Source organism: Rhea pennata, chromosome 12, assembly GCF_028389875.1.
Source record: "Rhea pennata isolate bPtePen1 chromosome 12, bPtePen1.pri, whole genome shotgun sequence".
Lineage (NCBI taxonomy): Eukaryota > Metazoa > Chordata > Aves > Rheiformes > Rheidae > Rhea > Rhea pennata.
In genome coordinates, this window is record NC_084674.1 from 15,719,277 (window position 1) to 15,746,397 (window position 27,121).

Genomic DNA, 27,121 nt, shown 5'->3' on the forward strand with positions numbered 1-27,121 from the left:
AACATGTGCTTTAGGAACAGTACTGTAATACTATATTGAAGAGGGCTGCAAACTGGAGAAAAACAGATTTTTTGGTTTTTGCAACGTAAATCTGCACTGAACTGCAATGTGCCTGGAATGGCATGCTGAGGGACCAGCTTCTGCCCGCTTCCACTCCTATGACGTACTGCGCCCAGAATCAAGAATTACATGGCTCTTTCAGGTAGGCTGATGTCTACCTTCCTTCTCAAATCTGCTTTCAAGTTCAATTTAAGAGAGTCTGCAGAACTTTTCTTCATAAACAGTTACCCTTTACCTCCAAAATTCAGAGAGCAGCAGCAGGTGAAAGTATGACCAACTAAAGGCAAATATTAAAGTCAACCAGCTGTTTACTTTCCACTGAAAAGCTTGCATTGCACAGACATTACAGCTTCTTTCAGTTGCCTCCAAAATAATTTTTTTCCTTAAACGCCTATGTTTGGAACACAAAATCCCCAACTCTTCAAAGAATTAAGGACAGAAAACTCCCTGCTTTTTCTTCTCTCTACTTAGTTTAGAGAAAGGAAACTCAGAGCAGTAACAATGAAAATGTATTTAAGATTTTACTGATGCTACAAAACACAGATATGGAAAAGATTAGTTCACTAAGCTGGGAACACAACGCTTAACTTCAACTTCTAAAAGCAGTAGCCTGCTTTCTCCCAGTAAATACTTGCAGAAACAGAGAAGTAAGTAATGCAGTTCTTTGAACTTATCTACTCTAACTCTGCTGAAACATAGAGATGGAGAGAAAAAGGACACTGAAATGGATACTGTCATTTTGTGAAGGGGAAAGGATAAAAGGTCTCAGCCAAAATATGAGTAACCAAGGCCAGCCCTGCCATTAGGTTCAAAAATAACACACTGCAGAAGGAAATGAAAACAAATAAAGAAGATCAAAATATGCCTTTTTTGATCAAGATAGCTGTAGCTATTTGGACAGAAGCAGTCCAGCTATGTTGGAAACTTCTGAGATTATGCCCGAAGTTAAACAGTAGTAAAATAGAAGCAGTTTTGTACAAAATCCGAAGTGGGGAACTGGAGTGCATTAAACAGCAATATGCATTACCTGTACACTCTAGTATCACTCACTGGTGATGAGGCAGAGTTCTGATATAAATGTTGAAGACAAAAAGATGAGATCGACATTTAAGTATTGCCTCAATTTTAGGGGAAATAAGCTACTTTTATCCAGTATTGTTCATTATGTTTGCCCACAGGCATTCCAGCTGCTCTCATAAATTTGTTATCCTCTCAACTATGCATTTGCTTGCCCCAGAAAGTTCATCCCTTCAGCACACTAATAGCATCTTAGAGGGCAGTAAAATAGAAAGTACAGCTGAAAGCTTGCAAACAGCTTTGGTTACCACAAACAAAAACGACACATGGCTCAATATTACGACTAGCAGCACTTCATCATCAGTGCCAATCATACTAAAACATTTTCTTTCTTATCTAGCAGACAGCACGCCAGCCATTTGGTAAAATCCTGCCAGTATTTGTACGACATCTCTGTAAACTGTTTTCATTTTTACTGAAGACAGTAAAAGGGAAGTACTATACACTGTAGGTATTTTATAAATTGTAATTTCTATTGGAAAAATATATTTTAGTAGTGAGGAAAGAAAACACCCTTTTGTGATCCTCGAAATCAAAACAGGAACGGACATATGGAGGAACATATAGTCTAAACAGACGAGAGACACACTAGCAGGTACTACAAGAGAATAAGAATAGTAAAGAACATGATTTTCCCTAAAGATTTCAGTCTTAGCATCATTTACTTGCCGTCGGGTTATCACAGTCAATTTGCTCTATTACTGTTGGTATAAACTGCTCCCCTATATATAAACAGACTTTCATTAAAGCTTCTTTGTGTATTTCATAGCTACAACTTTTTGCCTATTGTTTTACTCTTGCCTAAATCTCCTCCCAGGGTATCTGAAATCCTTAATCATCAGCCCGATTCCCTCCCACATTACACTTTCAGAATCAAGTTCCATGACTGTTAAGCGTTATGCTTACATCAGTGGGATCAAGCAGTTTAAATTTCAGTACCTATTAAAGCAATTTAATTATCCAACCAGTTCCATTTAGATACACTGTTACTGTTCTTTGCTAATCTGTACCAGATTTTCCTGTATTGTAATTCTCATTAATAAAATGTGTTTTATAAGAGTTTGAATTTTTTATTTTCCTCTTTTTCTTTTTTTTCAAAACAATAAAGATCTCTCAGTGGCCTGTTTTAGAAATTCTGAACAGAGGCATCATTATCATTTATGTTAACTAAGTTCCCCAAAGATTTATCATATCAGAAAAGAGCACAACTGCATAAACTTCAAGGGAGAGAAGTTTACCCATATACCTTGCTTACCTCATCACTTCATTTGAAGCATTATGTGGGGAAAAAAGAAATTTGAATAACCTGTTTGGTGTTTCAAATCTGCTTACAGGTTAAAAAAAATAAAAAAAAAATAAAAAAGATAACTACATCCCATGTGATCTCTAGCATGCTGTAGCATACAGAAGACTTTCTGTGCCTGCTGCTGCATCAGTAAAAGCAGATGGCAAGACAGAAATTCAGAGAGAACAGAAAAACATGAAAAGCAGCAAACTATGTACTGCCTTGTAAAACAGGTCTGCTCTCAAAATGAACAACATCAGCAGCATGTATAGGTATCAGGCTCATTCCTGTTCATTGAAATCATACAGAAAGAGTTTGCAGCATCCTTACTCTATTTGCGAACAGGTCCCGTCAGTAACGAACACTGGTGCTCCAGTTTCTATTCATCCATCATATTCCGAGGCCTGCTAGTTATAACTGCGACATAACAGCACTGAAGAGGATTACTGTCTGGTATTATAAATGCTGTAACATATTTGCTAGATGGTAAATCATACTTTACCTGCTACTATACATGTAAGATTCTTTCTGGAGCTATACTGGCTTCAAGCTTTTCTCTTGCAGGAAAGGGATACTCCACCAACGTTTGAATCCAAAAGTACTGGGCATGTTGTTCCTGATCCAACAGAGTACTTAAGTGTTCGCTGACCTTTAAATGCACTGACAGTGCTATTTAGTACCTTGCTTAAATTAATGAAAAAAATTCCCATTTCCAAAACAGTAGGAAAAATACAGAAGTCTGGTTATTTGATTTTAACTGCAACAAGTATCATCCCAACTACTGCAAATTCTTGTGTTCATGTGACTATTATACAGGTACTAGGGCAAAGAGAAAAAGCTTGAGACTGTAAATGCAGAGTTCCTAGCACTTACCAGAATTTTATGTAGCTATAGCAATCACTGCTTGTAGCAAAGTAAGAAAGGAGTTAATGAAGTATGAATTTTATTTTGTAGCACAATGGGTGAGCAGCAGCTTAAGAGAGAAAGAGTAACATTTACTGTATTTTACAACCTTTCTTCATAAACCGAGAATGTTTCAAAATCCTTTTACAGTAAGTTGTTCAGGAAAAATCCTTCCAATTCTTACAAGAACTGACATAGTAAGCCAACCATTCAGAATCCACAGGAAATTTATATTTTGTTCCCTGGTTGGAATCTAGGGTCAGTTATCTCCATAAAAATAAATTCTTATTAAATATAAAAATACGAGAACAAAAACACAAAGTACAAGCTTAGAAAAAGAACTTTTTCTTTGGTGAAATATGAACAAGCAATCTAAAATGATAGTAAAAAATGATCTCATTTTAAAGTGTTTGAGAGAAGACGAAAAGGATATAAGATGTCTAAATAAAACAACATGTACACCCTGTTCTTGATTTTAGACACAATTTTCCAGTTCCTAGTTTTTGATCCTTTTGTTTCTATCACCTTATGTCAAGCAGCATATGTTTCTATTTACAGTAACAGCAAAATGAGCTCACTAATTAGCTGTAATCATACCTACTGGAGATACATTTTATCTGCACACACAGAGAGGTTCGGCATACACAATAGGCCATTGTCACAAGTCAGGAATTGATTCAATGTTGAAGGGGTCTTTTTAATCACTGCTGTTTGAGATGGTAACAATATATCTGCACACACATAACATTTGATTTAAAGGCCCCCAGCTGCAACTTTATCTAACTTGCAATTAAGGTAAAGTAATCCAGCATCTCTATTCCATGTGCTTGTGCTCATTCCGAAGGCTCTGCATTCCTTGTAATAAATTCTCTATCTAGCAGAATACACTGTAATGCTGGTGTCTGGGCATTTTCCAAGTAACCCCTTCCCACCTTCTTATATCCCTGCTCATTAAGTGATGGGAAAAGCAGTTACAAGCCAAACCAACTCCTAATGACATTGCGCTAGAGTTACAGCATCACTATAAATTGTTGACTGATTTTCCTACCGACCTGAAAGTAATGCATCACCTTAGTGAGGTAGAAAACTGAAAAATCTGCAGACAAAGGATTGACCCAAACAGTCATCTTCAGACTACTACCAAAGACTGGGATATCTTATTACCTTGGATATCTTACAGTGCGACAAGAATTTTCCAGACCTAATCAGGAGACTGGTCTGGCGATGAACAGCAGCTCTGACCTAAACTGAAAAGGCCTTAGCTGGGCTGCCCCAAAGCCGTCGCCCGACACAGCAGCTCACACCTCACCAGCTTGAGCTTGCTGCAAGCAGCAGGGCGCGAGTGCCCCCAGCCACGCACCTTCCTTCCCGCGCTGCAGAGTGCACCTGGAATGCAGCACCCTCCAGCTCATCCGCTCCACCGCTGCATCTCACACCCTGGCCTCTTCTGGAGGTGTCAGAGGAAGGAGTAAAAATTCCCATAAATAATAATTATGGAAAACACTGCCCATAGGGAAAGGTTTTCCTCCATAACTCCTGTCATTAGTGGTTGATTAAAGCCTGTAAGTGTCAAAGTTTATATCCCTTCTAAATGATTTTTTGTCCCATGAGGTAACCATGGCTCCAGATTATATATGAATCCTACTAATCTTTTGGCCCAAGGATAACTTCCAGTAACGTGTTTCAGAGATTAATTACGCATTGTATAAACAAGTACCAGATGTATCCAAGTAAGGCAAAACAAGCCACCGAAAAGAGAAGAAAACTGTGCTCTTGCCCCCAAAGTCAGTGATCCAAAATACAAAAATCACTAATGCCTGCTTGTTTCCTCATTTCTAGAGTAACCAAATGTTTTCTCTCACCTTAAAGGGTTACAACCAAACAATCTGTAACGACTGCCAAGCACAGACGTGAGCAACCTTTCAGATAGACTGGTGTTGCCTTACGCTGTGTGATGGCCAAGATTTGATGTCTTTGATCTCTGGCTGGTATAATTCTCCCTTTATCCCACTAAACCAATGAAGTGTCTGAAGACAGAAACCCACACTCTCACCCTTCCTGGGGAATATGGTCAGCTATTTCAAGTTAAAATGTACCTCAAGCCAAGTCTGGTTTGGTCCATTGGCTTAGATTTCTCTTCTGAATGGTAGGCAGGAATAGGCTCCTGGGCCTTACTCTGCTTCTTGCACACTTTTGAAAACTTAGTTCCCTGCTAGGCATAAATTGAGTGGGACCAGAGCTCTTTGAGGGCAAAGATTGCCCTTGTATAAAGAAAAACATTAGTAGTTCAAGAGTTTCTCGTGTCTTCTTATCTTTATTTGCATTGCATCCCGACTCATAGCTGTAAAAAAAAAATAAAAATAAAATAAAAATAATAAAAAAACCCATGATGCAGTACAGCATTTTCGTAAGTGCCAGTTTGCAGTGGGGGAGGTGTAATGGAGTTGTATCTAGGGTCTTCAGTTTAGCTGTTTTACTGATTAGGAGACAAAAATTAGTAAGGCTAACACTCATGCAATTCCCCTGTAACTGTCGCGCCTTAACACCTTCCAATTCAAAAGCAGAAGGAAAATAAATCTAATAGAAAGCAATTGTCTGTTATGGTTTTAGGAATTTCTTTTTCTTCTTTTCTTACTAAATGATTTTTTTTTAACCAAATGATGTCTGCCTTAACTACAACATAGTGGAAACAGAATGCTATAGGTTTTACGTATTTGAGTTATTTATTTAAATTGCTTCCCTTCTTCTAATTGTTTAATTCAGATGATTTTCTTCCATAGAAGAGATGGCTCTCATACACAGTTCTTCAAAATAGAAGGCAATAAATTGCTGTAACAAAATGCATGCTGGCAAAGCAGACAGTGAACTGCCCCCACCAGCAAACAGGGATAGGATATTAGTTCATTGGGCTGTATTGCCTATTGGAATGGGAAACATATCTTGTTACAATAAGACACAAGTTAATTTAAGCAGTCACAATAACACAGTTGCTGCACCACATCAGACAACTGAAAAGAATTCTGCTGGTTGTTTAAGAGGCCAGAAGTAGAGTAGATTTCATGGTTATTCCATTTCTGGCAAATCTCTACCTGTGTCTCAACTATAATTTTTACCACATCAGACTTCTCTGTCATAACCAAAGTATTATTACTAAAAAATGGGAATAGGACATGGATTACAGGTTGGGGAAAATTCTGTTTACAAAATATGTATATTCAGAGATCTCATCACAAGGAAAAAATAGCCACATCTACATGAAAAGCAAATCGACAGATTTAATCATACATTTCCAAATCTGAACTCAGCACGAAGATTAACAAAAAAAAAAAAATAAAATAAAAAGTAATAACTTCTTATACCACAGTTCAGAGTACATAAAACAACCTCTGCGTTATTGTTGGAAGTGAACCTCACACAGTGCTTAACTTTCAATGACCTTGTCCTACGAACATCTATTCAATATGGTGAGTGCTAAAAATAATACAATTGTAACAGCAAAGGATTATCCAAAATAAGAGAGGTGGTTGAGGGACGTTATTTGAGGCTTCCATTTGATGACACAAAGTGCTGCAAGAGCTTGCAAACCTACCTGGTCAGCAAAACTTCTTTAAAAAGGAACAATATAAAGGAAACGCTTTGAATTCATGAGCCAAAATAGAAGTTTAAGTCCGTGAACACAGAAGTATGAAAAAAATTTATCACAGCAGAAAACAATAATAGAAAAGCTAGTACCACCTATAATATTGCCAGAAGTCATGGAAAGGTTTATTATTGATGCAAAGGATGAGTCCTTATTGCATTTAGTTCTATCTTTGTTAAAACGATTCACTAGTACTACTTAAGATAAATGTGGTTATTTGTTTGTATGTTTATGCACATACGTTGTTTGGGAAGGGAAAGGCCAGATAAATATACTGTGCAACAAACAGAATGTTCTGCTTTAACCTGTTATTAATATAAAGTATTTTACAAGTGATCTTTAAGCTCATCTCCCTTTCCCTTTGGAAAGTTGGAGCTATTTAATACGGCAGTGGTACTAAGTAATGCACATTTATACGATTCCTTTATACTAAATTGCAGTCTTTCATCTGGTATCAAGATGATGTGACATTCATGCCATTGGCAGTAATTATCCTGGTGGCCTCCAGATGAACAGTCATGTTTGCTTTTCACAATGTCACTTGTTTCATGGTCTCAGACACTGTTCAGCTCTGCTCCCTGTTTCTTTAGGTGTCTTGTCTTGTGTCAGAAACAATTCAGCACAGCATACAACAACAGTCACGGTTCTTTATCGCATGCGGTTGCATTTACAACATGCCCCCTGAACAGCGACTGCAGCACACTACATTTCCTCCTGCAGCCAAGAAAAAGGGATTAAGATGCCCTTGGATGGAGTAGACCAGGGAGCAGGCTGAGGGGCAGAGCAGCCACGAGGGACAAAGGGGAATGGACTGCAGGTTTAAGAAGTGATGAGGTGAAAAAGGGAGACCAGACAGACGAGATTGCTGGTGTGAGTACAATTCACGTAAGGGACAAAAGGGCCAATCTGGAGGTTAGGGACAGGTCTAAGTCTGCTGGAGACAGTAGATATAAGAGCTCCTTATGCGCCAAAGGACCAAACCCAATTATCTCAGTTAACCTAGCAGTGTGCACTATATTAACTGTCATAAATCTGTACTGGAGTTAGCATCGTGAATTCAGCTATGATCACGTAGACTAAAAATGCATTACAATCTCTCTCTCTCTCTTTTTTTTTTTTTTTAAGAGAAGTCCAATTATTTAAGGAAGCAGTGTCGTGTACTGGAGATGTAAAGATCCCCATCTTTTATCTTGTGATGTTGGCAGCATAACTTTAATAATTACAGTCTGGGGAGCAGAGAGGGGTGAATTGTATTGCTATACTTCCTTCAGCAATAATCCTTGTATTACATATACCTATATAGAAGAAACCACAGAACACATGACACTATTTTAGTAGATACTAAATGCATAGCAAACTTTGTGAGGGCAAGGTTGAATTTTAATCTCTTGGGAGCTCATATAATGAAATTAGTAATCAAAAAGCAAACTGAGAATTATTTGGAAAGGGTTTGTTTAGACTAGAGAAAAGAAGGCTCAGGAGTAGGACAGGACCTAATTGTCATCTTTCTGCACCTCAGTGGTAGCTGTGAGAAGATGGAGGCACTTCAAAAGGATGTCTTCATAAGGATGTGTGATAACTGGACTAGAGGTGGTGGACAATGGTCAGGAGAAACTCTGCCTGGATATAAGAAATAATTATTCACTCTGAGGACAATTGCACATTGGAATAGGTTGCTCAGAGAAGTGGTGGAATCTCCCTCACTGGGAACATTGAATTCTCAGCTTGACAGAGCCCTGAACAAGCTAATTTAAGTCCCCACTTTTGACAGTAGACTAGACATCTTCAGAGGTCTTTTTTAGAGTTTTCCATGATTCCTTCTATTGTATCTTATATAATATACAAATATTGCCCTAGAAAGCGAGCTCATCATCTTTTCATAAGCATGGAAAAGCAGAATTTGGACCCAAGAAAAGCTGTTATCTGTAAGAAAGCTGAAAGCTTTTCATTACATGACTTCCTTCCTCACTGTAAAGCTAACAAATGAAGTGATCATATGACCTTGAAAAACCCTATTATGATAGATCTCACATCTCTTTAAATACCTTTGAGTTCCTTCACAGTCACAGGTCATCAATCCCTTTATCGTTGTAACTGCTACAGTATGAATGATTTAAACTGAAGAAGTAACAAAGAGACAAGGCAAAGCACCGTAAGAATTCCTGGAGTACTAGTCTAATACCGTCTGCCAGCTATTTCCAGAATGTTTGGAAAGAAATAGGTTTGTTCACTACTCCTGATGACCACACAAGTGTGCATGCCATTTTTACTGAGGCACCAGTTTTGTGTTCCCATGCAAGAAAATCGTGTCAGCACACCTAATCCTTTTGGAGGTCAGAAGAATAAGCTTAGAAGAGCAAACAAGTGCACTGTCAAAACCATGTCATCAACACAGGCCAATTCACAGTGATATTATACACTCCGTTGCCTCCAGTCACAGCCCAGGATAATCAGAATCCATGGTCAGAGTCATCTGATCTTGCAGAAATGGACACAGCACAGCTAATAATCCCCCCGAATTCAGAAACCATACCGGATTTAAGAAGGGAGCTTTATTTTTGTGCCTTGCGTTTGAGGCAGATTAAATAATCGGAAAGGCAGGGCTATCAGGTCGTGATTTGTCTTCTACAGCTGTCCAGCTAGGGTTGACAGACACTCCTTCCACGGCCACTTGACTGATTAAAAGAGGCAGAGTAAGCCTCCGAGAGCCGTAGGTGGACAGCGGGAAAAAAAGATCACAATCAAGAAAAAAATCAAAGGCTGATGGAGAAACCCACAAGAAATAGCTGCTCTTCTATGCCAGCCACAAATATTATCTAAAAAAAAAAAACAGACACGAAGGAAACTAGATGGACACATTAGAGATTTGATGTGGGAATCGGAACAAAGTGCATGTTACTGTTCTGCTTCAGAAAACCGGACCGAACCTTCTGCAAGGTGGAGAACAAGCAAACAAGCATGAAAGGTGAGACAGTGAAGCATTTAGATTAAAAGTGAAATTACTCTGTGCTCTAAATAATATTGCCTTACCAGCCAGTGTTTATTTTTAACTCTACAGTGGAAATTGTGTCGCAGCTTCTGAAGCCAACTGTTGCAGAGCAATATAATGAACTGAATGTGTTGCTTATTTTGCTTGCATGGATGCTGAATTCTTTCAAGTGAATTCTACAATAGACAACTGAGGAATTTCAGACTATATGTGATTTTAATTTAAATACAATTTCATTTTAAAGTGAAAATTAATGACTAATTTGTAAGTTCAATTGTAGTTTTAAAATAACTTTCATTTAGACGTCTGTCATAATCAGTGTTATAATCATATGCTGCTGTTCCTCTAGAGGTTGATTCCTTTTACTAATTAATATTTGATCTGTGTAAGTCAGTAAGTAGTTTATCCTTTAAATTCTAAAAGGTTTTAAGTAGTAACTATTTTTTTAACTTTAAAGTATTAAATAGTAGCAATGATTTGAGGCATCTGAGAAACAATGTTACAAAAGGATTTATCAGTCTGATTCTCAATGTGCTGTGATTCTCGCTAGCCAAAGAAACTCAAATTGAGTCGTTTTATGCCTCAATTATGAGTCTGATTTTTCTTTAACTTTTATTTTATGCTATGCATATGAACATAGCTTTAAGCAGCACTTTGTTTTTCAATGTAAGAATGTTAAAAATATATGAAGGTAAAAACTATTATTTCTTCAATTAAAGCTGACTTGAATTCCAAAGAACAGACAATAATTATAAATGTTAAATTTTACTAAGTACTCCTGTGACCTCATTTATCTTTTTAACAGTTCCTTGACAAATATTTGCTTAGTGTTTAGAAACTTGTATGGGAAGAATAGCTGGCATTCAGATAACAGAATTCAAGCAAAAAGTATAAACACAGATAATTTTGAAGAACAAACCTACAGAATCTGGATTGCTGAAAAGTCCTCTTACCTGTTTTTACAGCAAAATCTTTTCTTTTGACAGCACATTAACTTAATTCTTTCTAGGTAACACAACTAATAAAAAAGCAGAAACATAAAAACTCTACTTGCAACTCCTCTGGCATAAGATGCCTCAAAGTTATTATTGCTGTAGAGAGTGAAACATTGCAATTAAGTAGTTTTAGAAACTTGGTAGAAACGTTTTCTCCAAGATTCACAGCTTTGCTGATGGCAAAACTTGCTGAAAGCTATTTGTATTTAAGTAGGAAGTACTTCACTTTAAGACCACGGAAGCATTGACTTAATTCTGAATTATAAAAGAATTTTGGTATCATATAGAATTTACCAACATAAATTAAAATGGACTTTCTTACTGCTACCTACGTTAATGTTTATTATCACACTGTATATCCTTTGCTTATTTTACTGATCTGTATATTTAAAAAGTTAAAACTTTTAAATTAATTTCACAGCATTATTGTTTCTTTCACTTGTGATACAGGCAACTGGCTTTCAGTTTTGAGCATCATCTTATTAACTCATGCAGCTCTTGGATGCCCCGAAAAATGTCTCTGCTATCCAGCTTCAAAGACTGCAGACTGCAAGAATAGAGGACTTACTGAAATTCCTACCCATTTACCTCCTGAAATTCAGATATTACAATTGCAGAATAACCGTATTTGGAAAATCAATCGAAATGCATTCACTGGAACACCGATGCTCAAAATCTTAGACTTGTCTAACAATTCCCTCTCAAGTTTGGCACCAGGTGCTTTCCAAAAATTAAAATACTTACAGGTTCTAAACCTAACTAGGAATTTAATCCATTTTATAGAAAACACGACTTTCAGTTTCCTCCCACACCTAAAAGAACTGGACTTGTCATCCAACAGCATAATACGCTTGCCTGAGACTTTGGGAAACAGTACAGGGAATATAACGCTATTATCTGTGAAGCACAACAAACTTCAGAAAATGGACAGAGTTCTGCTGGAGTCTCTTCCAAACCTGAAAGTGGTTCTCTTCAAAGATAATCCCTGGCAATGTAACTGTAATGTCTTTGGCCTAAAGCTTTGGCTGGAGAGCTTTCTCTACAGAGGTAAGGAACTCATTAGACATAACGCACGCGAGGAGAACACACGGCCAGCATCTAACTGGTCTTCACTGCTGTGGTTATCACAAGTCACCTCACACTGGAGAACATCCCCTTCGACAAGTATACTAAAAATCTGTTTGTATGCATAGTTTGGAATATAGCTGCTTTCAAAATTACAGGTGGGAAATGAGAATTATACAGGAACTTTACATGAACATATAAAAAGAAAGAGAGGAAGTACATACACACACATACATATATTAAATGTGCATAGATACATTATGGAAATACATGTATGTGTATATATCTATACACATAAAATAAGCACACACGCACAAACACATGCACTTGCTTTAATTCTACCATTTTTTCTAGAAATCAACACCTACTGTTTATAAGCTTTTTACCTGGTATATGAAAGATAATATCAATCCTGACTTCAATATTGACTTAACTTTAGAGAACACAGAATTGTGATTTCTCTCAAGTCATGACACATATCACTCAGAAGCTTTTTAGTATTTTAGGAATATATTCTCTGAGAATATATGTTGCACCTTGGACATGTTTACATTTGTACAGTATTGTTGCTAAATTTGTTGTTAACTGAAAGGTACTAAATTCATTGACCATTTCTTGACAGAAATGTGTAATACCATCACATGGGAAAAAGTGAAATGTATTTTAAAAAGTAGCCTCATCTTTTGGTCACACCCGCTTTAAAATATATTCATGAGTTTCTCTATATAAAAGAGAGTATGATTCAATTCTATTTTTGAGTATTTCAGAAGTTGTCTTTTTTCTTGCATTCAGAGAAGCTTTATAACTGAACATATTTAAAAGAAGTAAACAAGCATTCATCATCCCAAAACATTTTTTCTCGTATCTGTTCTCACATCTCTTCCATCTATAGGCAGTTGAGTCAGAGAAAGGATTTAAGCACTACAGGAAATTTCTTTCTTTCTGCTGGCAGACAGATTCAAGAACTCAAAAGAATAGGGCAATTTGCTCTTCTCTAAATCAGGCTTTGACGCTTGAATGTGACACAGCTTACTGACTCCCGAGCTGTACACCAAAGTGACACAGAGCATGTTACCCTGCAGCGTACGTGAAGAGGGCCCCTGTCGCCTGCATCTCAGAAGGGCTGCTGTGATCAGACATCAGACCTGCTGCAAAACACTTGCTGCCTGCACAGGGACACGACGAGCACAACAGCAGCCTCGGGGTTAGGTAAAGCCACTGCCAGGCAGCACCTTGTCCAAAGAGACGAAAGGCTAACCCCCCTCAGGCTTAAAATCTAGATACTTTGCATTGGTAGAATATTACGTTGCCCCCGTTTTTTTCCCCCTACAACAAGTTTCAGCAGGAGTTCTGACTTCTCTGTGCAGAAGAAGGTAATGATCCAAGATAAGCAGATAATTTTAATTATTCTGCCAGCAGCATAGGTTCTGTGCTTATTTTAAAATAAAAATTGTTTAGAAATTCAGTGGTGCCCTTCCATCTTTCTAATCTTTTCACAAATTGCCAAAATGAAGTAACATGGAACTTACAGATTTGTTTTAGCAACATTTTTTTAAAAGAAGCCTACATATTATGTGCTCTTCTAAGATTGTTACTCTAAAATTACTCATGTGAAATCACATGAGGAAAAATTATAAGGCACTTTATTCTTTCACATTATTTATATTATATACTTATAACAAAACAGTAGTGTGGCTCTACAGATATCTCTTGCAAGCCCTAACAAAACATTGCTAGAGATAGATTATTGTCTGAATTCAAAATAAGTGTTGAATGTTGTGTCCAAAAGGTTTCACAGTATTTCTTACCTGAATCCAGGCAAGGCAATTGATGCATATTCTTAAATAATTATAGAGAATGCTTCAGTTCAGGAAGAGCTCCAATTTTCTATTCCAAGTACAGATTTTTTAGTCATTCATAACCACAGAGGGCCAGAGTTGCAGGATTTGGAGCTTTACCCATGACCACGCTCAAACTTCCAAGCTGGGGATGTCAGGACCCAGCTTTGGGATTTGTCTACTAAAGATCAAGAGACTAGCTGCTGTGCTATTACATATCTTGGAATATCATCAATACTTGTGGAGAAGGTAGTCTCAAGATCTTGGTTTGGGCCATCTGTGCTCACCACTTTCTCAAACAAATTCTCTTCAAAATGAAAATCTCTGTATTTGGCTTTAGCTATAAGGTACTTTATTTCAGATAGAAGAGAGGGAGAAACATGAGCTGACTCAACAAAGATGACTTTTTAAATTACGTAAACACTGTTTGTAGCCTTTTTGACTCCTTGACAGCCTATATCCTAAAGCTGTGGTGCACTCCCAGTGTATCCCTCTACGTGCTGGGGACCAGCTGCACACTTTAGCAGGACTGAGGTTTCCTACTCCACTTTCCTTTACACTACACATCCTCGGGGGGACAGTTAGGAAATCTACCCTTTGAACACGCTAACAGATAGAGTAACCTTAACTCCTTTAAATCTGTGAATGTCACGAGCCTCACTTTAAAAAATAGCTCGTGTATGCCACTTACTGAACTTTCTCATTGCATCATGACAAATATTAGCATATGGTGTCAGAACGATGACTACTTCACGGACTACTTCTGTCAAGCCAGTGCGATATGTTTACTAAGTATATTGTTTCCATTTTTTGTTTATAAAAATACGTAATGGTATGAATTTGCATTTGCTTATTTTTGTACTAGTGTTGTTTTTCACATTACACTTATAAAAGCACAGGTAACGTAAATCCTGATCAATTAATTCTGGCAAATGATTTTTTACATGATTATTAAAGTGTAATCACCTTGCCTTTGATCTAACTAGAAGAAGTATGAATTGAAAGCTGACTCTAAATTTCCTTACAGTTTCCGTTACTTTTACATGAATCTAATTCAGCAGCCCCCAGTGCTCAAGACCATAATGCGTTCTTTTCAGGAGGAATAAGCGATGGCATTATCTGCTCGACACCAGGGATTCGGAAGGGCAAAGACCTCCTCAAAGTTCCCTACGAGCTCTTTGGGGCATGCCCTCTTACAACAGCTCACGTGCATCTGGCCAGCGTTCATCACCATAACTTTGAGCACAGAAGCTCTCTGAAGCACGCTCATCACAGCGAACACGGGGAAAACAGCCGTCCAAACTGTGAACCTAAACCAAAGCCAAGGCCTGTTAGTTTGCGTCATGCAATTGCCACTGTAGTAATAACCGGAGTTGTCTGTGGAATCGTGTGTCTAATGATGTTGGCAGCTGCTGTTTATGGTTGTGCCTATGCTGCAATTACTGCTAAATACCACAGAGAACACTTGGCCCCAGCAAGACAGCATGGGACTCCTGAGGAAAAAGAGCCATTTGATAGTTCCTTGGCTTGAGTTACTCTTGTCTTTGGTTTCTTGAAAAATAAAGAGTCCTCCCTTCAGTTAAGAAGTCTGGAATCTAAATATGATTGACTTATTATTCACAACTGCTTTTCTTTGCTTTTTCACATTAAAGAACTTTTATGTAAATATATATATATTTATATATTTAATTTTATATATACACACACACATACACACACACACATATATATTATGTTCCTAGTAATGGTGTTATATTAAAATTTTAAGTAAATGAATGTAAGCTTATTTATATTTTGTGCGTGTATATTTTGCAGCCACTATGGAAGGCTGAGCATCTGACATAATTTAATCCTGACGAAGCCACTTTTAAGTGTTCCATTTTCCATTACTAGCCATTCATGTAATAGTAATACAACATAGGAGCTATGGTGTTGCTATGGTCAGTATCCAACACGAGTGAGCTTTCTGCAAAGAAAAATGCAGAACAGTTATAAATGACTGTACTGTAGGTTCTTAAAACATGTGGTACATATCCAGAAATACAAGTCGCAATCAGTTTTAGAATGGCCAGTCTACACACTGCTGCTGACCACTTGCAAAACCTGTCAAAACCTTTTGAAAATATTTTTCCACCTTCCAATCTGCCCTACAAGACAGAAATAAAGCATTTCATCCATTATCTAGCTTCAAAGACAGGAAGCACCTTGCTAGCTATCACATTTCGTTTCTAAGTCACTTACTAGGGAAGAAGGAAGAGAGCTGAGAAAACACGTAAGGAGGAAGAAAGGTTACACTGAGTTTCAGGTACGAGCACTGCACGAGGCACGCACAGCGTGCGTGGAGAGACGCGACCCGTTCTCCTACGAGCGCCCACGCTCGCTAAGGCAAATCCTGAAGCTTCTCATTCACAAACCCGCACAGATGCTCCATCCTGCAGACCGCGCGGCGGACGCAGCCCTCGTCACAAGGCTGCCTTCAGGACGGACGATAACATCGCTGCATGTTTACGTGCTCTCCTTCTCACAGAGAAAACATTCAGCTAAATTAATTCAAGGGTCCACCCTAAACTTTCTTTGGTGTGATTTTACCATCGGAAGAAATCAGAGCCAAAACCATTTGAGTACCATCAATTTTGAGCAGATAGAATATTTTGAAAGTGCAGAAGTATTTTTCAAATTACTCCTAGAAACGATCATTTTAAGAAAACCGACAGAGGTACCTACTCCATCTCTCTTTCTGAACATCTAGACCATTCCAGACAGATGTTTGTCTAATGTATTTTTCAAACTTCTCTAGGACAACAGACCTGTTTGTGTAGCTGATGCAGAGACCAACTGTGCTTACAGTCTGCAGATTTTTTTCCTAACATCTATGTTAAACCTGCTCTGCTGTAAATATCACCAGTGTATTCCTTCGGGCAGAAGGCTCTTGAGGGCGAAGGCTGAGAAACAGGGCAGAAGAAGCCATTCCATGGCATCCAGACCTCCACTGCCCTTGCAATAGATGGAGTCCAACACCGAGCTCTGCAGATATTCCAGAAACTCAACTGAGTAATGGGCTACACGGCAGGAGTCACATAACCCTTCCTCTTATCTACTTAGTAATAATTGCAAATCAACTTTTGAAACTCTTTCCTGCATCTGCTGTTACTTTCACGTCTAGAAAAATAAAGAATCTCATTCTTAATGTATACCTGGCAGACATGAAAAATAATCAATTACTGTCTTTTTTTTTCTTTTTTTTTCCCTTTTTCTTTTTTTTTCCGGTAAGTGTTAAGTACGTCAAAATTATTATTAGGCCCTCTTCATTTTTCTCTGTCCTAGACTAAACAAACTAAGCTGTTCCAAATTTTCCTGTAAAACCATATTTTACAAACTTATTTTCTTCCTTGCATTCCCTGGAACCCTATCAGGTTGTCTACATTTTTACCGAAATGTAGTACCCAAGATTGGGCATATCAGCATTGGACATCATCAGCATAGAACCTTATAGAATATTCATATTCAAGCTCTCAAATCTGATATGTATTGAATTTTGAATATGTATTTCAGATCGGAGTTTGATTTTTTTTTCTCTTGAAATAGCTAGTAAAGTTTAATGAATAATTCATTTTCAAAATGAAATCACTAGAGTGTGGAGATCTACATTTTCTTCCTTCCCCCCCCCCCATTTACTGTAATAACATTTTTCAAAGCAAAAGATAGGACGTTTTGTTAGATCTACAAGACACAATCTTTCTCTCCAAAGATGAAGTCAGAGCCAAACCAAATCACAGTGCTTTCTTTAGATGACCACCTAAAATCTAAAATGAGCATATTGGCACTCCAACTGCAGACCTCAAGGTAAAAGCTAATAAACCTCCAACCTCCGTAGAGATTTCAGCGACAGTGTTCCTAACAGGCTCAGCTGCAGCACTGCAGCCTTCATTATAAATAAGTTCACACTTCTGATGTCCTGAAGTAGAGGAGAAACAAGAATTGACTCGATATTTTCTAGTAAGAAATAAACAGAACATCTCCTCAGTCAAAAAAAAAAAAAAAAAAAAAAAAAACACAACGGTAAGAAAGCAAGGAAAAAAAAGTGAGAAAGGGGCAACAAAGGGTACAAAAACATTTAAAGAAACTCTTTCCAAGTCAGATTTAAGATGCTTTGGGGATTTTCATGCACACATAAAGCTGTAAGTTGATACAGAGTTCTGCCAGAAAGGAAAGTATTTCATACTTCCATTAGTTCACTCTGCTATGGGAGTAGAGCAAGCCAATTCATGAAAAATATGATGTACACTGTATAACTTGCTATTTGCTACACACACCAAAAAAAAACCAGAGAAACTTCTCATTCAACTTTGATGAGACTATATATATTTACAAATTTGTTTGCATTCTAGTAATTTATGATGATTGGCTTACAAGACACACTCTTGTATTCACCTGCTTAAATTAACAAATGTAAAATTTATTTTGCAGTACAAGAAATAGAATGTTCACCTATTGTAAAATAGAGATAAAAGGCACAATTTGTTGTGTATTCCATTACATGAGGAAGACTGGATCTAGGGATTCTCCACAGATGTGCCCTTAATTTGCAGAGCTTAGCAATGGACATCTGCTGCTGAAATAAGTTGTCTTTAGAGATTTATTTTTCAGATAAAGGTTGCTGAGAAAGCTTTGTTGTTTTTCAGCAATTCAGTGAAATGTATTGTAGTAAATACAGTATTTTTGTCTTAATCTCTGTGAAAACCATCCCTTCCCCCAAAGTCAATCAAACGCCAGGACATGCTATTCTGTAAGCTATCTGCAAAGACCAAGAAAGTGAATATACTGTGTATTCCTGTCTTTCAAACATAGACTCATCATTCCTCTGTTTAGAGAAACTAATGTGGAAAACGGAGATGGAGAAAATCTAGATTCAATCCAGAAGAGCATTTTAAAACTATGATATGCCAATGTTCTTTTTAGAAAATACCATCAGTATCTACATTGGAAGAAACAAAGCTTAACGAACTAAACCACACTCGTTTGCCGTAGGTGCCTCTCCATACAAAACTTGCAAAAGGACAGTGAAAATACAGCCTCATTTTCCCTTGGTAATCTAATGTCCAACCAGAATCAGGATCCCTCTTCTTGAATATCAAAGTTTAGTTGTACTACACATAGGGTATCTATCATTTAAAATGTTAACAAAAAAGATCAACAGCTGCCTACGAATAACTATTTATCTTTGCTGACCAGAAGACAACGATATACAGGCTTCAGTTAAGCAGCCAGAAAGGATGCCTCTTCTAACAACTTTGATCTTCAAATGTGGCTGGAAGTGTCATAGTACTACTAATAATCATAAATGATTTTTCATACTTCCTGGGTTTCTTTTACCTGAAATATGATTTTATGCTCCCCAGGTAAGACAACCAAGAACATGGACATGGGAGTAACCCACCTGGGGGAAAAGGAACTGGAATTAGAAGCCTATAATAAACAAACCTATGACGATATACTACGTAACTATCGCCAAAGCAAGTTGCAGTTATCTCTCATCGACTACAGAGTAATCCCCCAGTTTTGAGGCTATGCTCACTGCAGGATGAACTTTTTGCCAAAAACTTTCAAGGAGACAACCAGCTATGAGAAGACTATCAATTTTTGGAAACATAGTCTTCTAGGGGGGATTAATTAGTTAATCCATGGTATTTAATCTGAGATGAATGTATTCATATCCCACATAACTGCAGAGAATCTCTCAATAAAGTGTTTTTGAGCTTCATATATGCACAGCATTATTAGAATTAAAAAAAAATGACAGCTTCTCTGCTGCCTCGTTCTGGAATCAAGGATTTACTTTGCTAGCAGCAGAATTATTTGGCAAAATATCCCTAGAATCTGATTGTTATTAGACCACAAGATCATTCTGCTACCAAAGCTTCAGCTCCTACTTAAATTATATACCACTCATAAAAAAAAAGCATCAGTAAAAAACCAGAATCTTCTAAGAAGTTTACTATACAGTATATAGTATCCTGTATATACTCTACAGGATATTGATCTAATCTATCTATCAGAGCCCTAGATTCCCTGAGAATAAGTGTTGAGCAAAACCCAAGAAAAGAATTAAGCCAAAAGAGGTTAAATTCTCCAGAGGATGCTAGCAGAGAAATATCTCCAAGAGCCGCATTACTTAATTACTGCAAGCACTAACTCTCTATGGTAAAATGAACTGAGAAGAAATGCAAACGAATGCGAACACGGGAATGGTGGCGAATCTAATGTCAGATTCCCTGCTCAGCCACTGCAGCGGGGCAGGACCGGACCACGCGTCCTGAAGCAGTTTGTGGAGGATCCTGCCCCTCTCCACGGATTACCTGCAAGGCGTGTTTCCTGACCAAGCCATGGCTCCCAACCTCAGTCAGGCGGCCAGTCGTTTAAAGCTAGACTGTGCAAATATACTGATTTTCCTGAAACTGAAAGCATTAGTTTATGCACCAATATTAGATTTATGAATACAAAGATAATATTCAAAATGTACAAGAAGCTCTGGAAAAATATAAACTAGCGGTTTTCCACTAAAGCATGCAAGGCATTTCGAGGGATTTACTAAATGCTACTGCTGAATATAATCTTCTGTGGCTTACGAAGGGGAGTAAAGATTAAGTAAATCACTGTCTTGCCTGACAAGGAAAACATCTATTTCAGAAAGCTTCAAACATTTGGTTGGTGTGTCATTATGATGGCATATTCATTTTCCCTAAGGCCTTCATACTAAAATGCAATTTTATAGATGGTGTCATATTTTTAAGGACTTTGCAGGAATGCAGTGACATTTGCTTGAATGTCTTTGATAATATAGTAATACCAAAGCAGTACATGTGGCAAAAAAAAAAAAAAAAAAAAATCCAAAAAACCCTGTAAGCCGTACAGAGCAGAGCAGTTTACAATAGATATATTTACTTCTAGTGCTGTTGTAATCATAACAGACAACTATTTGTTAACAGTCACAATATCTGTCATTCCTAAAAATAGCACTACTTCAAACTACCTTTTTTTTTTCTTTTTTGGAAGATAATCAAACTATTGGATTGGGCTTGTTAAAAGTATGTCCTGAGATCTGGCTTAGAGAGATCTGTGCATGAGAAATTCTCTCCAAAAAAACCTAAATAGAATGTTAAGTTACTAACATACCAAATAAAAAAAAAAGAAAGAAAAATGAAGAACATATTTTTAATAATATAAAGGCAGTTAGTTTCAGATAAAATGTGCATATTTTCCTCCACAAAACTATAAAAGAATGGTGCCTACTTAGAGCCTTAATTACAAAATGTCTCAGTTCCTGAAAACTGGTATATCTACAAATTTTCTTTTTAAATTGCAGTTCTAAAAATACTAATTCAAACAGGAAGGTTAAAAAAAAATACAAAGTATGACCAGCCTTAAAAGGCAGAGATTTGTATTTCAAAAGCAATATAAGATTATGAATTATTCCTTTTTTCAAGGCACAATTTGAAATATCTTAAACAGCAGTATTTTCAGGGTTAGCTTCCTCTGGCCAAAAGAGAAGCATTCAAAATTACATGTCATTTTTAACAAGCTAGTGATGAAATTAAATTTTTGCCATATCTTCCTTACCTTATAGATGGGAAACAAAAAGCAGAACTTAAATCTGAAAATTCTGTCATCCAAAATACCAAAGGCTTTTAGCAGCTTGATGGGAAACTTTTAACACTGAATAATTGATTTTCTTGTTACGTTCATGCTTCTTAAAATGATATAAAACAGAGAACAATTTAGGTGACGAAAGAAAAGACTTCTAGAGAAAAATCTATCTCCACGCAGAGCGTGGAGACAGAACCCTTGAACTGGATATGGGCTGGTTATAAAAATAAAGGTTTGAAAAGCTAGATACTAGAAAGGGAAAATATCCTGGTTTTACTCAGGACAGTTTGTATGAAGGCATAAAATATAGTATTCTATATTTGCATAACACAGCTTTTTAATAAAGGAATTTAAAATCCATCAGTGAATAGAAGACGACTAGGCTGTCTTTCCTTAAATGCAGTTACACCTCTTGCATCTGATTACGAAGATCCATTTATTATATATTTTTAATATATATTTAATGTATATTTAAAAATAAAAAAATACATACGTAAAACAACAAAGACAATCTACAGTTTGAAGAGAAATTATCCGTTCTGTTTTAAAAGGTATTCCTTTCATTGTGGTAAGCTGCGTAAAGATGTTTCTCTATAAGAAATCTCTTCTGCAAAAAATTCTTTCTATCACTCCCCCAGATCTGCGTGGCCGAGGACAGGCAGTAACCTAACGCTCACTGTGCCCTTGCGTTACGGCACCATCCGCTGCGGAATTAAATGCACCTGCCATGTGCTTGAAGGCCAGATTGCAGGGACCCCTGTGCGTCACGTACCTGCAGAAAGACAATACGCTGCAGAGAGAGAAGAATCACGCGCCACAGAAAGAACCTCCCGCCTTATTTCCAGCTTTTACTGCCTGGCAGCAGGAAACGATGCCTGTGCAATAAATTAGGCCGTTCTTAATCATTCTGAAAAGTAGCAGTAAGTCTCTTCCCTTGGAAGGACTACTTGTAAAGTGTAACTGTTATTCAACATGCTCACGAACGGCAGAATCTGACCCTTACGGGTCGGTTATTCTCACAAGAGCTATCGGCTTCTTGGTAACCGCCACCCCAAAAGACTCCGAGAGGGGCTGATCTTTAGGCCATCTGTATGAGGAATGCTTAACGTACAGAAAGCTAAACAACAAAAAACGCGCAAGGAGCATGGAAAAGTGAAGGACACCAGGGTTCTTCCAGCAATGATTTTTCTACTCTCTCCAAACAGGAACTACTGTAATTTTTTTTAATGTATATTCAGCAAAAGAGAGGGAAAGAGGAACATAAGAAGAACATAGATTTATTTTCTTTACAGAATTACTCCGAATAAGAGAAATGTTCAGAATACTTTCATTTTTCTTTAACTGAGCTACACTGACCTTCCATTAATCTAGTATTCCAGTCAAGTTGACATAGAGCAATCAGGGTTTGCCTCTACTCAGAGACTGAAGGTCTGACTTTATCAGTAAAGATCTTGAGTTTTCTGAAATAAATAGACTAAAATACTACTTGATTTTGATGAAAAGACCACAGAAAATTGTGTGTAGATGAAAGACTCATTTAGTGTTCTTATGTCATAATTTTGACTTTGATAAGTAGAAATTCCAAAAGAAAATTGATTATATTTAAAATATTTTGGTAGAAAACGATTAAATAAAACCAATCCTTTTTAGACATTCCTCCCTCATGCTTTGGTACCATGGAAACTAACAAAAGTTATTTGCAATTCCACATTTTTATCAATAGGTGGCAATAGTAATAAATGAAAACACCTGTTGGTCATACAAATTATATCTAATATTATAAATAATTTTCTACTGCAAGCTTTCAAGAAAGAACACACTGATGGCATTCAAACTAGGTTTTAGAGTAGCATCATCTTTCTGTATGCTTGATGTTTCAAATCTATCGACTTAGGAAGGTCCTTTGCCTCTGACAGCATTGCTGTTTGTGAAAATGAAAAGACACTCAATTATTTTTTTGATCTTTAAGATGACTCATGTTAATAAGATATCATATAGCTCCTGCAGTATTAAAAATACAAACATATTTCACAGTCTTTCTGTGACTGTATTTGTATGCCTTTCCGCAGTATGGACATGGTTCATGTATATAACTAGTTTGCATATAAATAAAACAAAGAGGAATAAAACAATTAACGAAAATTTGTACTTTGCAAAGTTTTCAGCAGCCTTGTATTAAAACAGCCTTGTGTTAAACTACTCCTCCTCTCCCTCAAACTCTAAATTTCCAAAACCTACAAAAACTGAGGGTGTGAGCAGTTTAGCGTTTCCCCCTTCCGACTGCATGTCTAGAGCTTTTTACTAAGTGCTGCTATGGATTTTTTTTCAGTGAAGCCTGAAGCCCAAAGAGACCTTCAGAATTTCTGAAATGATCAGAAGTTTTCTTCAGTGTCCTTTATAAAATTTTGCACTGAAGAAGGTTGCATCGGTTCTGGTATCTTTAGTCATACATCGCAAATGGCTAATTTTCACGTTATCCGTGAACAATGCTGTCCTCTTTTAACCTTTTTTAAGGCTTTATAAAGTCCTGTACTATGCTATAGTTTTTGAGCCAAAATGTGTCTGTGGAGAAAAATGCATCACAAGGTCCAAATCATAACTCTCAGAATCTTCAGACAGCTGCTTGGTAAAGTGGGCTCTATTCTGAGTATTTTTAATTGCATAGAGCCTGTGTTATTCAATGACGGCTTAGCTTTGCTTTGCTCGGTTCCTCCTTGTCTCTTGCCCAGAAGTGCCTAGGTGAACAATAATGTTAAAATTTCATTTTAAACAAAATTACAATAAAAATACTGATGAAACCAATATTTTTCCAGAAATAATTGGAAATAAGAAGAAACATGTACATAGCATATACAAATCCTGTGTTGCAGTAATGTATTCACTTGGAGGTAGAGGTTCAAATCAAGGACCTGAATTGAGTTCACTCATCACACAATATCAAAGAGTACAAAAATATAATACTAAACTCTACTGCAATTAATATGAAATGATGAAACGTACAGCCTTTCCTACAAGCCTCAGAAGATAGGATTCTTTCCTAACCTGATTTATTTGTAATAACTAGATTGCTACCTAAATTCAAAATTCTTATGTTAACTGTCTTCATCTGGGTTATCGAGAGGAACATTGAAATAGTGAAAGAAGATACCGTCTTACATGGTATCTCATGGAACTCCAAGACTGAGAGTGATTCTATAATTTTTAGATGAAGTTGAGAATAACAAAAAACAAAAGTCCTACCTCCATTCATTCCCCTTCACATTGTAACGTGAGCAGTTTGAAGAACCCGACTGTTAAAATGTAAGCTCAATATAGTAGGCATGAGAATAGAGAACACTAAGACAAAGCAATTTAGAGCATAAATGTGCTTTAATTTCAAAAAAATCTGTGTAATTCTCCCTATCTCTCCCACAAATAAATTAAACCCTCAATGTATTAATAGGGATAAATATGCTGATATTATACTTAAATATTTTAGGCTTATCTCCTGCTTATACACTTTCTACAGAAATTTGCATTCATGTAAATAAAAAAATACACTCTCAGTTGAAAGCAATGAGAGTAATTTTAAATATATATACGTGTGTGTGTATATATATATATATATATATATAGCCAATAAGCAAACACATTCTCACAGTGGACTGGTATTAATAGGTACAGATGGTAAAACAGCAGCAGTGCCACTTAAATTCTCTGTAACAAGAGTCTGGAGATTCACTGGTTTTAAGATTTCCTGCCTAGATTAAAGGCTGAATTTTCCCTACTTGCAGTATACTTTAGTGTGGATTAAAATCCACACAGTATGAAGCCTGTTATGACCGATGTTTTTCTACAAAAAATAAAATAATTTACAAAGAAAATAGAAGAGACTGCAGATTTTTTAGTAAGGGTTGTTTTTTGTCCTCCCCCCAAACAGGTCTAACTCAGATTTACATTTTATAATCACATTCTAGTTTCTCTCTGCCTATTTTAAATCCTTTTAGTCATCTGTAAAAAACAGCATTCTGGTGCAGCTTTATTTTCAGTCAAATCTCTCTCGGGAAGAGAACGATTTTACACCAAATGTGTATCCCAGCTTGCTGCTTTCTGTAATCCACTCACCAAATGTGAAAGAGGAATACTTACTTCACAAATTAAAATGACATGTTTTGGCCAAATTTGAACTTTGATTTAGGTATTTGAAAGTGTTACCCACAATCCTACATTAGTTCCCCAAATCCGGCTAACGAAACTTCAAATCCTCATCGTTCGCCACTGCTCTGGTTTCTGCCTCCAAATAGGTTTTGCTTAAAACAGAACAATGTCAGCCTTATAATAAAACCTAAAAAGTTAACTACACGTCGGGTACTTTGTTTCAAGTTTTCTGATGAAAAAAGAAAGACTGACGAGGTGCATTTACGATCTCCAGCTGAAAGAGGACAAGAATAATGCGTATACCTGCCTGCCTCGGATCGGCCGGTGCTGACCCGCTAACGCTTACACGCAAAATAGTTCGCAGAGGTGCAGGGGGAGAAAACAACTCCAAATCGTATGGGGGGGGGGGTGGAAAAAGTTATTCAAAGCAAATTCTTTCAGAATGCTTTGTATTGAAAAAAATCTCCATCACACAGTTTTCTAAAGGTTACAGACAGAAAAATAAAAAGCCCCTGGTGTGCGCTTAGGTGTGTTAATACGCTGCTCAGATTTTTCACAGCATTACACATTCACAAATACCATGAAAAACTGTTGCCCAGTTTAATATGAAAAAGCTCTGAAGAGCCAGTCTTTATTTTAGATGGAATGTATGGGACACAAGTAATTTTAAACTCTTGATACTAAACATAGTCACTAGGGATTGGGAGCAGGAAAATCTGCCTCTCTACATTACAATTACTACAAAAATACAAAGCTTGTTGATACAGTGCTGGTTGTTTATGTGTGATACCTCCCTCAAGCAAACGTTAAAGTACAGACACTAGCAAGGAAAGAACAAATTTTGAGATGCCTCCTAATCCTATGCATTTTCACAGACGATGATAAATGCACTTCATGAGGATCCTTTTCCTAACTCCATCTAACAAAGAAGTATTCTAGAAATAACAGGTCAATCTTTTTCATTGTAGGAAAACTCTTAATTACATCTTCTGCAATTTGCAGATATCTAGGTTGACATTTGTGTATAAATGCTGTTTTATGGTTTAATAGGAGGAGTATGAAGTCATGATTAAGATTTCCTGTTATAGAAGAGTTCAATGAGCAGTGTATAACGTTATTCACACAAATTGGAGTCAGAAGGGTGCTTTTCTGTTGACATTGTAAAATCTGCTATTATCAGTGGAGATATTCTGTGCTTGAGGAAACAGATTAGAGGCTTCTCACTTACCTGGCAAATCCTTGCTCTTTCAGGATTGTGTTAACCAATCTTACTGCATTTTAAATCACATTTTAATCATGAGAAAAACAGGATGGTTGTTGTTTCATGTGGTATCTACCTAACTTTCCCTGAGATAAGAGAGCTTGTTTTCCTGCATAACAAGCCATAAAGCTTCTCTGAATTAATTCCTTCTTCAGGGTCAGTAACTATTGGGAACTAAAGTAAATTGTTCAGAAAAGCATCTGAGCGAGAAATATCTAACAATTTAA

General features: G+C 37.0%; 2 protein-coding genes across 2 annotated transcripts in view; one reads left to right on the plus strand and one right to left on the minus strand.

Annotated features, from left to right (window-relative positions):
- CACNA2D3 (calcium voltage-gated channel auxiliary subunit alpha2delta 3) overlaps nt 1–27,121 on the minus strand; it is a 457,522-nt gene that overhangs the window by 64,505 nt on the left and 365,896 nt on the right. The gene's annotated exons all lie outside the window — the stretch shown is intronic.
- LRTM1 (leucine rich repeats and transmembrane domains 1) lies at nt 107–15,383 on the plus strand. Its single transcript, XM_062585436.1, has 4 exons — nt 107–202; nt 9,878–9,930; nt 11,371–11,996; nt 14,950–15,383. The coding sequence occupies exons 1-4, from the start codon at nt 107–109 to the stop codon at nt 15,381–15,383; spliced, it is 1,209 nt and encodes a 402-aa protein (XP_062441420.1).

Bases quoted from the DNA above. Each gene is read 5' to 3' on its own strand.
- LRTM1 (XM_062585436.1), top strand. From the start codon at position 107: ATGTGCCTGGAATGGCATGCTGAGGGACCAGCTTCTGCCCGCTTCCAC. The intron at 9,931-11,370 runs GTGAGACAGTGA...TTAATTTCACAG, and splicing joins CAAGCAAACAAGCATGAAAG to CATTATTGTTTCTTTCACTT. The intron at 11,997-14,949 runs GTAAGGAACTCA...CGTTCTTTTCAG, and splicing joins GGAGAGCTTTCTCTACAGAG to GAGGAATAAGCGATGGCATT.